General features: G+C 35.2%; 1 protein-coding gene across 13 annotated transcripts in view; it reads right to left on the bottom strand.

Annotated features, from left to right (window-relative positions):
* LOC109090333 (autism susceptibility gene 2 protein homolog) overlaps positions 1 to 15,907 on the bottom strand; it is a 262,493-nt gene that overhangs the window by 92,689 nt on the left and 153,897 nt on the right. For 12 of the 13 annotated variants that reach the window (XM_042723541.1, XM_042723542.1, XM_042723544.1 and 9 more), the window contains one exon: positions 5,585 to 5,614. The exons of the other annotated variant lie outside the window; for it this stretch is intronic. In XM_042723541.1, the coding sequence (XP_042579475.1) occupies positions 5,585 to 5,614 (30 nt within the window). The remainder of the gene's footprint in view (positions 1 to 5,584; positions 5,615 to 15,907) is intronic. 13 annotated transcript variants of the gene reach the window in all.

Raw genomic sequence — 15,907 nt, 5'->3', positions numbered from 1 at the left:
ATACTACAGTATAAATGACAATAGTTCGGCTGCTGTTTACCTAGCATGTTCAAATTTAGCATGCTAACACCTTAGCAACACAACTCACACATTAGCAAAAAGCATACATGATACAACCTAATCTTAATACAACTTAAAAACGTAAGTACTTGATTAAGTTAGATTGCTTTTTGCTAATCTGTGAGTTGTGTTATGCATCAGCATGCTAAATTTGAGAGCGTCGAGTGAACAGCATTCAAACTATTGTCATTTAAATGGTAGTATTATTTTTGTAGGTTACAGATTAGATTACAGGGGTCATGTAATTAGGTATTCAATGACATACGATGCTTAAAATCATGCTAGCATGACATTTCCATGCAAGAGTCTAGGTAAAGGAGTTCATAAAAACAGGTGGGTCTTAAACAGCGGTGGCCCGTCAAATTGGGGCCACCACAAAGATAAAAGCCAAGCCAATGTCATACTGAACAACATGATATTTGACAGGACAAATAGCTTGAATTGAGAGAGGGAGAAGGGTTAGGGTGTCAACAAAGACAGCAATGCTCGTCAGCTCTAAAGCTCTTCAGTTAAAGGGGGAAAATGTCCGTGTTTACCTGAAGTGGCTGAAATGGCTGGGTGTGTTATGTGACATGCTGTCACACGGATGTAACGGACAGAGAGGAATGAAATAATAGAAATCTCTTTAAGCTGCCCAACAAAATACACAGTTTTCAGTGTTCACCTGTCAGGTGAGATAGAATCACAGCTGACAGCTCTGTCCCAGAGTCATGCAACTGTGGAAATCTGTGACAATGCAACCACCGGACTGAACGGATCATGTTTTGATTCCAACGCCAATCCAGATTCATATACAGGTAGCCTATTTTTACTGAAAAAACTCACCAAGGCTGCATTTATTTGATCAAAAACACAGTTTTGATATTTCACTGCAATACTGTGTAATACCAAAATAACTGAAAATAATTGTTTTCCATTTAAAATAATTCAAAATGTAATTTATTCCTGTAACACTGAAGCTAAATTTCCAGTCCTCAGTGTCACACGATCCTTCAGAAGTCATTCTTATATGCTGAATTGGTGCTCAAGAAATGTTGAAAAGCATTGTGCTGCTTAATGTTTTTGGACACCGTAATACAAGTTTCTTTAATGAATAGAAAGGTCAAAAGAAAAGGATTTATCTGTAATATTAATCATTTTAGAAACGTCTTTACCAGTTTTTGTGATTCATTTAATGCATCCATTCTAAATAAAAGTATTAATTTCTTTAAAAATCATACCAAACGTTTGAACGGTAGTATACGTTACCATACAAAGGAAATGTTATATAAACTAAATATTGTGAGCGATGAATCAAACAAATCCAATTCAAACTAATTAAACTGATCTAATCCAAACTGTTAAAATCAACTTCCCACTTTCCAGAGAATGTACTTGACTTGAAGTCAACATAAACTGCTGTTCGCAAGCAATTTGACTCGTGTAATGTAAAACAGGACAATCAATGAGAAAAATACAGAGCATCTGGAACTAACTGGACCATGAAAAGTGGATGTTACATATCAGAATGAAGTCAGGCTACAGTTTCTTAAATAATGTCTAAATAGCTATTTGGTAAACATTATCCAATAGTCCACAAAGCCTAAATGACATCAGTGGAAAGTAAAGTCTATTTGATTAAAGATGCGTATAAATAGTACACCAAATACAAAAAAGAAAACTTGTGGTAGAATCACAGCTGACAGCTGTGAACTTGGGAAGTCGTGGCCTAATGGTTAGAGAGTCGGACTCCCAATCGAAGGGTTGTGAGTTCGAGTCTCGGGCCGGCTGGAATTGTGGGTGGGGGGAGTGAATGTACAGCGCTCTCTCCACCCTCAATACCACGACTTAGGTGCCCTTGAGCAAGGCACTGAACCCCAACTGCTCCCCGGGCGCCGCAGCATAAATGGCTGCCCACTGCTCCGGTGTGTGTGTTCACAGTGTGTGTGTGTTCACTGCTCTGTGTGTGTGCACTTCGGATGGGTTAAATGCAGAGCACAAATTCTGAGTATGGGTCACCATACTTGGCTGAATGTCACGTCACTTTCACTTTTTTTTATTGATACGCAAAAATGGATTTTGGCGTGTACATGCTACGCATGTCTTTGGCGTGCATATAATTTGCAGTTTTTGCGTGCATATGATACAAAATTTGTTGCCGTGCATATGATTTGCAGTTTTCGTCTACATATGATACGCCTTTATCCCACAACCCGTAATCCTACCCATTGTATTTTATTGCCGTACTATTTATACACACTCTCATGAGATTGGTTTAAGATAAGGAGTTCAACTACTTTAAATGTGTTCTTTAGCAATGTTTAATCTTTCTGTACAGGAACCTTTAAAGGAAATAATAAGGTCAGCCAATTCAGAACAGGAAAACACTGTTCCAAAAAAATGCATAGCAATGAAAACAATATCATACAATGCTCTATATGATTACAAATATAAAATGCATCCACTATCTCCAGCTAGTTTGAAAACTTTTAGCCGCAGCTGCATATGTAATTTCAGCGATGGCTCTAACCCTCAGGTGGCATCATCTGTCATGCACCGCGTGAGCTGTTTTCTTTGAACAAGTCTTGATGTCTTTGTTAATAAGTGGACTCGATCTACACATGAAGCAATTTTATTCAAATCAGCCCAACTGATTATGCCCCTCCAGCGCACCTGCGGGCTGTTTTATAATGTAGTAATGTGTAAAAACGCCATGAGAGAGAATGTTCACGTTCTTCCTGCAACTGTTCAAAGGAGCTATTGTTTAGGGGAAGACACCTGTTACTATTCAACAGGAGGGAAAGATTAATGCTTTAGATTAGATTTAAATGTATACAATTACAAATAACAGTGTTTATTCTTTTCTTTATGCAAAGCAATTATGACAGTGATTTTTGAAGTGGTAAACATGTTATCTTCACCTGTGCACCTGGACACAAACACCACAACAACCATGGCTCATTCTCTCAATGCCCTCACCTACAACTATTATCTTCAGCAGAAGAGACAAGAAATCCTAACCTGATACATTCTTGCGATGGAACACAAACTCTCTCTGACTCTGAGCACGCAATTGCTTCCATATGTTCTCACGAATGTGGATCTTACACTATGTAGTACACACTTAAATAATGCATATTTATTACTGTCAAAAAGTCTGCATTGTATTAATGTTTATTTTAATAAAATACATATATTTAGTATGTTTTAAATTTAATTTATTCCTGTGTATTTTAATGTGTGTGTGTGGAAACTATGATGCTTTGTCTTTCTGGGTGAACAGAAAATTAAAAATGAGCAGCATTTATTTAAAAAAAAAAAAAAAAAAAACTTGTTCAAATTAATGTGTTCTTGCTGAATCAAAGTATTAATATCTTTTGAATAGTAATGTATATATTTAAACTTTTTGGTACTTTAAAGAGTAGAACTGCATTAGCATTTCCATGATGACCAAAACAATATGATATTACCATAGTGCCAAGCTTAAAAATAGTTTTAATAATGGCCAGAACTTGCACTAGGCTCAACACAGAATTATTAAAATAAAAATTTACGTTGCATGCCTCAAAACCTGACCACATTTTCCCTCTACTTTCTTTGCCCTAGATCTGTTATGATCAGTTTGAATGCCTAGAAACACATAAATATCTTGTGACCAATAAAATGCATCCACATTATCGTCATCTGGAACACAACATGATTGGGAGAACGAGACCCACAGAGAAACAAAGAACGTAAAGGGCCCTAAAATAAGTGTGGAATACCCTGATTCTCTTTTCTCTGAAGCATACTAGTGTTAAAAGAATAGCAGCCTCTAAAAGTCCCTCTCTTCATCGTGTCAAATCCAAAGAGGTTTTCTCTTACCATCTGCCTCAATGAGAAGAGAGATAAAAGCCTATTGACTAGCGTGAGCTGCGGTTAATGCAAATTGCTGCTCGCTATCAATGTATTATTTATAGAGCGCGCCGGAGACGTTTTCCACTGAACTGGGAGCTTGGCTTACAGGAGATTAGTTATGCTATCACATTCATTTAGCAGGGAGTAATTGCTTAACTGCAGGGGAATTAACACGTGTTACACTTCCACTGGAGCTACATGCTGTTTATATGGGTGACAGACATTACAGGGTTATCAATATTAAAAGATAAACAAGCGCTAAAGGTGCCGGGAAAAACATTCCACCGGAAAAGATCTGGCAACCTACAAACCGCTAACCAAATCTCGAAAGCATTCGTGACCAGAGCGTATTTGAATAACAAATTAGACAAAATGGTATAATCTGAGGCCTATCTATCCATCACTGTATGGCTGTAGCTGTTGTTTATATTGCAAAGAATATGCAAATGTAACACCTCATGAGTAGCTTGCGTGGATGCTATATATATATATATATATATATATATATATATATATATATATATATATATCTTATTAATAAAGAGAACCTGCAAATTTAGATAAGAACAGTTCTGTCATTTAACGTCAACTGACAAGAAAACAAATCAAATTATAAACCAGAGACAACATTTTACTCGCACAAAACGGTCGTGCAAATTCTATATACTTTTCCGGAGAAACATCTGCTTAGGTACATCCCGGACGAGCCCCCAACTGTTAAAATAAAAGCATTAAAGTAATTGCGGAGATCCGATCTGGTTGGGCTATGGAGCAGAGGAGACGGGTACCCAGGACCAAGAATGACACAGACACAAGCAGTGCAGTTCACTCAAGGTTCAAGATTTATTATCTAGGAGAACATATTATATATATATATATATAGTCTAGCAGAAGTGAAATAGTGGGCAATGCAGAAGTGGAGAAAAAAGATAAAGTAGCCATATAAGGCAACAGTATGTCTCATGACCAGTGGGTAATGTCTACATCCTAAAATACAAGAGGAATAGAATGCTCTAGAATCTCACATGCTTGATAGTGAATTTCACCCTGGTAGCTAATTTCTTATCGATGATTCTGCAACTAGTCTCGTCTTCATAATAGTTGTTAGAAGGTTAAAAAAATGCACCTTTCAGAAACAGGACAAGGAAAACACAGAAAAATACTACGCTAATGCTAATAAAAATAAGAATTACAGTTACTTCAGCTAATCAAAGACACTTTATTTTCTTCACATTTACAAGGTGCTCGCCTCTTTAAGTGAAGTTCCCAATAGTACTTCCTGCCTAGAATTAACTAGCACAAACATCAACACAGGTGTCTACTTTTCAAGTTCAAACAACTTCAAAGTAGTTGAATTGACACGCCAAACACAATGACACCTCACAGAAAGCTTAAAACGCTCCCGCAATAAGTGTACTTTCTCTCTGTGGCACTGCGTTTGCCTTTGTTTGCTTCGCTTTAATATGCAAATAAACAACAATCACAAGACTGGCAGCCGTTTTCTGTCATCTACTGTACACACACACACATACACATCCACGCATGCAGACAGGAGACAGGCTTTTTATACTATAAACTCCAGAATCACTCTTACTCACTCCACGGCGGGTTAGGTAAACACACAAACACTCATGAAAAGAAGTCTTACCTTGTCATCGATGTCACTCTCGCTGTCACACTGTAAGGAGATAGTGAGAAGAAAAAGATATGAGAGAATTATTCATTCATTCTCCGACCTCATTATCGCTTCAGGTATGATTTTTACGGCTCCTTTTTTTTTTACTTCTTTCGGTGACACCTTTCAACAAAAATGGAGGTGATGAAGGGGATAAAGTGATACATTTGAAAGAGGCTGCCATGGTTCAAAAGCGAGACACCATAAAATCCAACTTTTCCTTTCGGTTTTCAGGAGCGGGTTGAGAGTCGAGCAGCTCGACGGATCATAATAGATAGAAAGTTAAGGGGAAATTATTCGTATATGGATGAGATGCTGGCAAATTACTGGGGGAAAAATATCCAAAAGCTTTGTGACAGCCGGAAGGTGCTGAGCCAAAAACTCCAAGCAAGTGAATTTCACGTCTTAAATACGTCTCACATTTAGCTTTATAGCGTACAACAACAGAGAAGCATTTCGAGGAAAATTCTTAACCATTACGTTTTGTCTTTCTGTCTCTGTTTAAATATGTATGTACTGTATGTGTTACAGCTGATGTTTTATAGAATGTTTTGTGAAAAATATTTTGCATAACACTTAACACATTTATTAAATGAACATCTTTGTGTTTGTAGAGTAGAAAAAAATAATTTAAAATAATGATTTCCTCTCGCTTTGTACTTTATTCCTCAGAGAGGCAAAAACAAAAAAGTGCATTTAAAGAGTCTTGAAAGTCACAAAGAAAAAATAGCCTTGCATTCAACTTTAAAACATTAAAAAAAACTAATGAGGATACACTGTCTCCCTCTCTCCATGTTACAAAATACCCTCTACAACACTTAGCAGGCGCTGGAGTGCCATATTCCTCCATAAATTTTTCATACCGGGCCATTATTGCACACTCTTGCGCTTCTAGCCTTTCATTTGAATGAGTGGTGGAGGACTTTTCGGGTCTCGCGGCATAAATGGACTGCAATTATGCATATGCAAATGAGCAATTACAAGCCATTTGCACTTAAAGGACTGATCACAACCACTCACTTTTGTTTTCTTCATGAGGATCTGAAGTTCAGGCTTTTTTTTTCTACCGAAATGAGAATTTTCCATTCAACCTTTTTAGTCTCCACTAAGAATATGATTGCTCGTTTACATCTGAGTTTGCATGTATTCACTAACAAGATATATTCACGCGTGTAGTCTTTAGTTGAACTTTTCTCCAAGACTTTCCACCTTTATCCATTTTCGCAATACAAGAAACGCCGCTCACACAAAAGTCACTTTCAAAATAAGCAGCAGGTCAGCTTGGCAAAAGTTTGTGACCAACTTGAACCCCATGAAAAGTCTGTGTGGAAATCTTTCATCCTCATGAAAAACTTAATCACATGTATTTATAATAAAATGACTGGACTGTACCTGTGAAATTCATTGAACAATGGTAAATCTAACTGCATGTTAAGAAGTCACTGTGTTGCTTACAAATAAATAAATAACAACAGTTTACAAGGAGGTTCCATTTGTTAGATGAAAAGTTTAGCATGTTATTAGCATGTTGTTAACATGATTAGGAAGTTACTAACATGTTGCTAGCATGTTTCTAGCATGATTAACATGTTACAATCATGATTAGCAAGTTGCTAGTAGGTTTCTAGCATGTTACTCACATGATTCTGGCATGATTAGCATGTTGTTAGCATGTTTCTAGCATGATTCTAATTACTAGGCTTGGCTAGTAAGATGGACGGATGGATGGATAGGAAATATTAGAGTGGAAGCTTGAATGAGTTTGAATGGATTAGAAATAGTACATAGAAGGGAAGCTTGATTGAGTCTCAAAGGAAGTTTAAATTTGAATTTTGACTGTTTGACTAATTCCCCTGCAGTTTGAATAGTCTTGGCTCATCTGAACATTCCGTCAATGTAAGTCTATGGGATTTTTATGTTTTCAATCTTCAGTTTTATGAAAACTATAAGTCGGATCAGTCTGAAAAGATATAGCAACCCGAATCAAAACAGTCTGAAAGTCTGGGCTGAGTTTGGTGGTTCTAATTTGAAAGCTCCAGGACGAGCAGCATTCAGAAATTTAGTCTAAGAATAATAATAATTAGCTCAAGCCATCCTAACTATATTTGTTAACATGAGCTTAGTCAATTAAAAGTACTTTTAAAGCATCAAACTTGGTTAAAATAAAGTTAGTTAATATTTAGTGAATATTTACTAATAAAGTAATAAAATGAAAAGTTGCATTTGTTAATATTATACAGTGCATCTGCGCTAATGTGACCTAATAATGTAAAGTAGTATAAAATTAGTACATTCACAAAGACTAATAAACACCAAATGTACTGTATTGCTCATGATTAATGTTAGTTAATGCATTCACAAATGAGTGTTGGAAAACGTTACCGAATAAATAAAAAATGGATGGATGAATGAATAAATTAATAATCTTGTTATTTAAACCAAACAAACAAACAAAGGACAGGTATGACAGAGAAGAGGTAAGAACGTCGCTGTCTTTGGCCGCTGAAGCCCATTTTCTGTTTTGAATACGTTAGAAACAATAAAACCATCAAGAGAACAGACACGTGTTAACCTGTCTCTCAGTTTCCTCTAATAACGACAGGTCCTGCTCAAACAAGCAGCTTTCTTGTGGCTTGATTTGTTTGTGCGTGTGTATGCAGAGGCTACGCTTAACCGTACAACCTCCCACACAGGTTTCACCGCACACTTTCCTATAGCTCACATGGAAATAAAGATGCAGACAGGGACAGGAAAACTCTCTTGAATTCATTCGCTCGATGGAAATTCAGCACAGTTCAGCAGCGTGCCTTTGTGTGTATAGATGTTTCATGTACTTTTGTGTGAGTCTATGCTGTGGATTAGAGGCACCCATTCATTGACTCTGTCCTTTGCAGCACTGGCTAAACAAATCCTAATTGCTCAGCTCTACTTGTCACAAGTCATCCAGTGTAGGTCCAAGGCATTAGCACAAACAAAGTGGCTTAGCCAACTGTCAATCATGTTCTTATTCAGGTGAGATTTTCTTGTTGGGCGATGTGGATGTCAAACAGTTCAATGTCAACAGCTCTGTAACTCGTGGTTACATTTCTCTGCTCTAGTAAGTAACAAAAGCTGTGTTTGTCTGTATCTGGCATAACGGCCATTGCGGCTAACATTCCACCCTGAATGTAATGTTTGCTAGTTCGCAAGATATAAGATTGTGTGCATTTGTGCGTGTAAGTATGTGGGTGTGAATATGTATGCACTTTGAACGCACAAGACTTGGGCACACCTACATCCTGTGCGGCAAAAAGAGGCCCAACTGAACCCAAAAGGGGGCAGGAACAGAAAAAGGTAGAGAGGAACAGGAGACAAACAGGAAGACATGGAGTGAAATCATTCAGAACAGAGTGCAAAAATAATTCTGAGAAACAAAACCATATTTAGAGTAAGGAAGGCCCACAATTTTATGATTATTTCACTGTAACATGGCAATGTGCCCTGGATAAATATATAGTATTTTTGATTGAACTGTTAATTAAATAATAAATAAATAATAGTAATTAGTGTAATTATTACTATAAATAGTAACAGGTTGTGTATATATACACTGTATATGTATACATATAGAGCTACACATAAACTACGGTCAAAGGTTTGGGATCACTAAGACTTGTAATGTTTTTAAAGAAGTCTCTTTTGCTCATCAAGGCTGTGTTTATTTGGTGAAAAATACAGAAAAAAAATATTGTTAAAAAAAAATACAGTAATATTGCTAAACGTTATTACAATATAAAATAATGGTTTCTATTTTATTATCCCTTAAAATATTATTTATTTCTGTGATGCAAAGCTGAATTTCCATCAGCCATTACTAAAATATAAAGTGTCACATGATCCTTCAGAAATCATTCTAATATGCTGATTTATTATTAGAATTATCAATGTTGGCAATAGTTGTGCTTCCAAATATATTTTTTGGAAACTGCAATACTTTTTTTCAGGATTCTTTGATGAATAAAAAGTTCAAAACAAAATAGATTTTTTTTTCTAACAATAACAATCTTTGCTATCACTTCTTAACAATTTAACACATTTAACACCCTTCTGAATAAAAGTTTTAATTTCTTTCAAGAAAAGAAAGAATAAAAATTTACTGACCCCAAACTTTTGAACTGTAGTGTATATTGTTATATTGTAAAAAATATTAAGCAGCAGAACAGTTTCAAGCACTGATAATAAATCAGCATATTAGAATGATTTCTGAAGATCATGTGACACTTTATACTGGAGTAATGATGCTGAAAATTCAGCTGCGCATCACAGAAATAAATTAGATTTTTAAGTATAATAAAATAGAAAAACGTTATTTTACATCATAATAATATTTCACAATATTACATTTTTTCCCTGTATTTCTGATCAAATAAATGCAGCCTTGATGAGCAGAAGAATCACCTGTAAAAAACATTAATAATCATTCTGATCCCAAACTTATGACTGGTAGTGTATACTGTATAGTGCATGTGTGTGGAGTAATATTTTATAATTATTTAATTTATTTCATTTTATTTTACACAACAACAACATACAGTATTTACTTCTTTTATTTCATTTAAAACATTTAAAAAACATTAAAAACATTTAATATTTGATATAAAATATCATAAAATGTAAATATCCAAAAACGTGGATATTTTAAGGCAATATAGAAATCCTGGACAAGACGTGTTCTGGAAAAATGGCACGTTTGGTCACCCTACGATACAATAATAAATACCAATGTATTAAAGTAGCATAGAGTATTTTTATTTGTTTTGTTTTGAAAGTACCATACATTCATTTTAGCACCCTAATTAAAGCCTATATATGAAAGTACCCCTGCTGCAACTAAAACTACAATGCACAAAACATAGATCTATAAATCGGACATACCTGTGGAGAGGACTGTAGTGACTCAGACAGAAATAAAATACCGCGATAAACACAGCAGACAGAGGAAAAGTAGAAAAACATATGAGATGGACACAGGGAACGATACAATACAATGTGGTGTTATGTTTACATTGGACATTACAGCTTCTCCTGCCATCTCCTGTGAAGGCAGTTTTGACATTTAAACAGCTTTCTTCACATTTGGTGAGCGCGCTTTATTTACAGACTCCCTCGTGAACGCTGCGGCACGTCTGCATGTGTGTACGTGCGCGAGCAAGTGTGATTTATTCACAGCGAGTCTCGCTCTGGACCCCGTGGCTTGGGTTTTGGCCTGCCGACGGGTTTATATATTTCAGCTGAAATGGGAATGGGAGGTGGGGGGACTGTCTAATATTTCAGAATATTTTCCTGGCAGCATTTTAATAGACACGCACACCAAGGGGGAGGGGGAGACAATAAGCGTTGCGCATCCCGGAGCACATTAAAACCGACTGCCCAAATCAATAACACAGTTGCACCTGTCACATGCTGAGGAGATTGGGAATGAATTGGCCTTGGAGGGGGAGTGAGAAACTAGCCTGACGACAGCCATGCTGGCTCAACATCAGCGTCTGCCTGGGGATGTCTGGATGAATACTGATTCCAGCAGTACAGGATGCCAGAGAGACCAAAAAATATGCAAAACCAGATCTCAGCACCTTCCGTCAATACATTTGGCTGTCAGCGCCATGGCAACAGAACAACAGTGACATCATCGGGGGCTGTCAGCACGTGCAATAATAACCAGGATCGTCTGCTGCGGATCGGACACAACAACGAGTGTATCATGATCCGTATTACGGAGAAAAGAACATCCAGAGCACTGAATTTAATCATTTGTCTAAAAAAAGTATAGCCAGGGAATATCATCACCCAAAGAACCAAAGACCATATTTTAACATGTGGTGACTGAAACATATCTCAAGTTTATATCGATGTCCATGAAGTGTCGTAATCATTAACTAAAACTATATTCAGAGATATTTTCAGTCATTGAAATGAAGCTTAAATATATATGTGACCCTGGAGCACAAAACCAGTCGTAAGTCTCACAATAGCCAACAATATTTTGTATGGGTCAAAATTATCTAAAATTATTCTTTTATGCCAAAAAACAATAGGATATTAAGGAAAGATCATGTTCCATTAAGATATTTTGTAAATGTCCTACTGTTAATATCAAAACTAAATTTTTGCCTTTTGCATTGCTAAAGACTTCATTTGGACAACTTTAAAGGCGTTTTCCTCAATATTTTTATTTATTTATTTCTTGCACCCTCGGATTCCAGATTTTCAAATAGTTGTATCTCTGCCATATATTGTCCTCCTATCCTAACAAACTATACATCAATGAAAAGCTTATTTATTCAGTTTTCAGATGATGTGTACATATCAGTTCAAAAAAATTTACCCTTATGACTGATTTTGTGGTCCAGGGTCACATACATCAGATGGAAATTGTAAACTTTAAAAATATAAACAACAAAATGTACAGTAGTGCTGTGGCAAGTAACTGAAATAAGTTAAAGTAAACATTAAATTAACCGATAAAACATGTTGTTAAATATGATATAATTAAATAGAAAATAAAAATACAATGCAAACTAAATAAACAAATAAAAATGGCAAAAGCACAAAAAAAATCTAAAATAAAAACTACATTAAAAACATAAAAAACTAAATAAAGTATATTCCTAAAATGTTTGTAAATGGATGTAAGGAGAACTTTTTGGAAACGTAATTGGAATAATACTGGAGCCATATACAACATATTAGATATTATCTAAACTGCATTTATATTTACGCATTTTATAGGCACTTTTATTTCAAGTGACTTACAATGGAAACTAATCCAAAACAGTCACTAACTAAAAAAATGCATTTGACTACAAAAATAAAAATAATTGATCTCACTTAATCTTTTTTCTTTGTCAGAACCAACCATCTTGCTCAGGCTCAACTCTCGATCATGTAGACTGTTTCTTCATAACATATAATCACAGAGGCTAACTTCTTCCTGGAAGGTCAAACGGAGGTGAAGGTCAAAGTTAAATTCTACGCTTTCAAATGTACACTAAGCACAAACAATCCACTGTAGCAGCGAGTGAGTCCATGAATACAACACTACAGGCTTTAAATAATTGAACACAAGGCTGTATCTGTTAGTGTTCATTTTAGGCGACTCTCCCTCTCAGCGGGAAACTTGAGTCACTTCAGACCGTCTCAAGGGACCGAGTGTAGATCGTAGTAGTGTAACTCCAACTAGCATGACAAACAACAAAAGGCCGGTGCTCACAGGCATCAATTACATTTTGGCCAAGAATGATTTTGTCCCAACCACCTTATTAAATAGTTTGCGACAAATTCTTTACTACAGACCAATTACAGACTAATTATCAAAACAATACACAGTTATATTCAAATATTTGGTAACGCTTTACAGTAAGGTTTTATTGTTAACATTGATTAATATGAGCTATTAAAGAACAACAGTTCCACAACTTTTATTAATCAATGTTAATTTCTACATTAAAAAAAAAAAAATGTATATATTTTAACATTACATGCACTGAGAGCTAACATGAACAATGAACAATTGTATTTTTAAACAACGTTTAAAAAATGTTAATAAATGCTTTGAAAATATATTGCACATAGTTCATGTTAAATGATGCATTAACTAATATTAATAGAATATCATTAACTAATGTTAACAAATGAGACCTTATTCAAGTGTTAGCAAATATTTGAGCATAATCTAATTAATATTCCTGAGCTGATATTTTCACTTTATTTTGGATCAAATAATGCAGTCTTGTTGAGCATAAGAATCCTTAGTTCAAAAACATTTTAAAATTGTAAATTATTACAAACCTTTGAACAGTGATAATATAATATAATATAATATAATATAATATAATATAATATAATATAATATAATATAATATAATATAAAAAAAAATCCAAAGAAAGCCTTAAAATGCTTTAAAATTACAGACCTTATTGTAAAGCATTACTAAATATTTACATTTACAATAAGTTATTTAGCAGATGCTTTTAAACAAAGCGACTTACAAATTAGTAGTGGTCGACCGATATTGATTTTTTGACAGCCGATGACGATGCTGATATCTTGGAAAGCATTTTTATTTATTTAATAATATTTAAGAAATTTGAAATCATTTGACAATGAATTAAAAAATAAATGTGTAAAATAAACATACTTTAGATGACAAAGTATTTTCCACAAATAAATACATTTAATAAAAATATAATTAAAAAGGAAGTAAACTGTAGCCAACAGAACACTCAGTATTCTGGGAAGTTTGTGTGCACTGGGAATCATATTTTTCAAATAAAGCCAGGGTAACACTCATTTTACATACAGCACACAGAGAAAGTATTATAATGTTTGCCTTTCTATTACTAATAATATAAAAGCAATCATTATAACACTTTTTGTATACATTAATACTGTTAACAACGACAGTAAACAAGAGGGAGAGTGAGCACTGTGTGCTCTGGTCCTGCCGGTCTCAGCGCCGTCAAAATAAATGTCCCGCATTGAACACATCGGCCAAGCAGAAAAACTTATCGGCCGATGCCAATATTTGACAAATGCCAATTAACGGGCGATATATCGGCCTTGGCGATATATCGGTCGACCACTACAAATGAGGACAATGGAAGCAATCAAAATCAAGAAAAGAGCAATGATATACAAGTACTATAACAAGTCTCAGTTAGCTTAACACAGTACACGTAGCAAGTTTTTTTTTTAAAATTATATAATAAATAAAAAGAAAACAGACAGTAGAAAAAGAATAGAGCAAGCTAGTGTTAGAGGCCTTTTTTACTTTTGTTAACTGTATAATAAATAAAAAGAAAACAAATAAATAGTATACAAAAATATTTTTTTTTTTAAGAAAACAAGCAGTAAATGAATAGAGTGCAAGTCTAAAAGGGACAAGTTTTTTTAAAGAATAGAATTAGAACAGAGGGTGCTGGAGTAAGAGGGTCAAAAAATGATGGAAGAGATGTGTTTTTAGCCGATTAAATATTAAAATATTTGAGAATAACCTAATTAATATTCATGAGCTTTAACTTCATCATGCTGTGACATCACCAGGACATTCAAAATGGTCCTACCCTCCAAAACACACTTTGGCGCCACTGTCTCCACAATTTTTATACAAAGTGAAATCCGTGCAAATGCTAAACATCTTACCCAAGCAACGGAAGGGCAAACAGTTCCTGGAGCCTCTCTTACACAAAAGCATGTTAGAAACAAAAATGGCTGCTTACAATGGCAAAGGGAAGAAAAATAATCAAACAGTTTTGGTCTATAAATACCAACTCGAGGTCAACAAAGAGCTTTCACAGAACTTTGCCAGCATAATATTTCAGTCATGTTGCTTGAGCGTCAACCTTCCGAGATGAGAAGACACTAGCTCTCCTTGACCCCAGAATAAATGATGGATCAAAAGCAGCCGCCCACACTCTGATTTGATCAAGGCATCAAATTCATGCAGCAGTTCGACATGTGACTTTGCCTTTGGGCATTATGGGAAGTGACTGGACCAAAGAGAAGCTGGATTAAGAACTTCAGAACTAGCAGTCTGTTAAAGGGTCACAGGCAACAGATTAAAAAATAAATACTACAATATAATATACCGGTCAAAATGCACCCTTGAACAGCGGCATTTAAGCATAACTTAACTAAACACAATAAACAGGAACATTTCCAAGCCACACAGCTAGACAATCTCTAAACAGGTGATGAAGTGTTCAGCCATTTATTGCATCAGGAAAATTCATAAAAAAATTATATTTCAAACGTTAAGGCTCTTGTGGGAATCACAGATGTGTGTTTGAGCTGTCAAAGTGATGAGATAGTTTTACATTTTACATAATGTGTCAATAGACATTTGCCATAATGGGATTCTTTAATGAGTCTGTAAGAATAGGATTTTGAGATAAGATTTTAATTCCGCGCACAAGAGCATTTTAATAAGAAAAACTTGTCTTGAGGTGTGTTGACCATAGTGTAAGTGGAATAATTGATGCTGGTCAGTTGAATTATTAGAATAATTTGATTTTTTTTTTTTTTTTAAATAATTCAATGGCCCACCACCAATTATTCCTTATTTCACTCTAATAAGTCACAATACAGATGTTTAACACATTTCTTCAAGCTATCTGCTAAACACTGGAATCGTTTGGTTGTAATCACTGACTAACATCTGTAACGGAGCCAAACAGCGCCTCTGTGGCTCTCAGCTGCATTTGAGACGTCTTACAGCATTTGGCTGTGTGTGATGTGACAGGGAATCTCAAAGGAGA

This window comes from Cyprinus carpio, chromosome B5 (assembly GCF_018340385.1).
Source record: "Cyprinus carpio isolate SPL01 chromosome B5, ASM1834038v1, whole genome shotgun sequence".
In the NCBI taxonomy this organism is placed as follows: Eukaryota; Metazoa; Chordata; class Actinopteri; order Cypriniformes; family Cyprinidae; genus Cyprinus; species Cyprinus carpio.
This window is presented reverse-complemented; position numbering and strand designations above follow the sequence as displayed.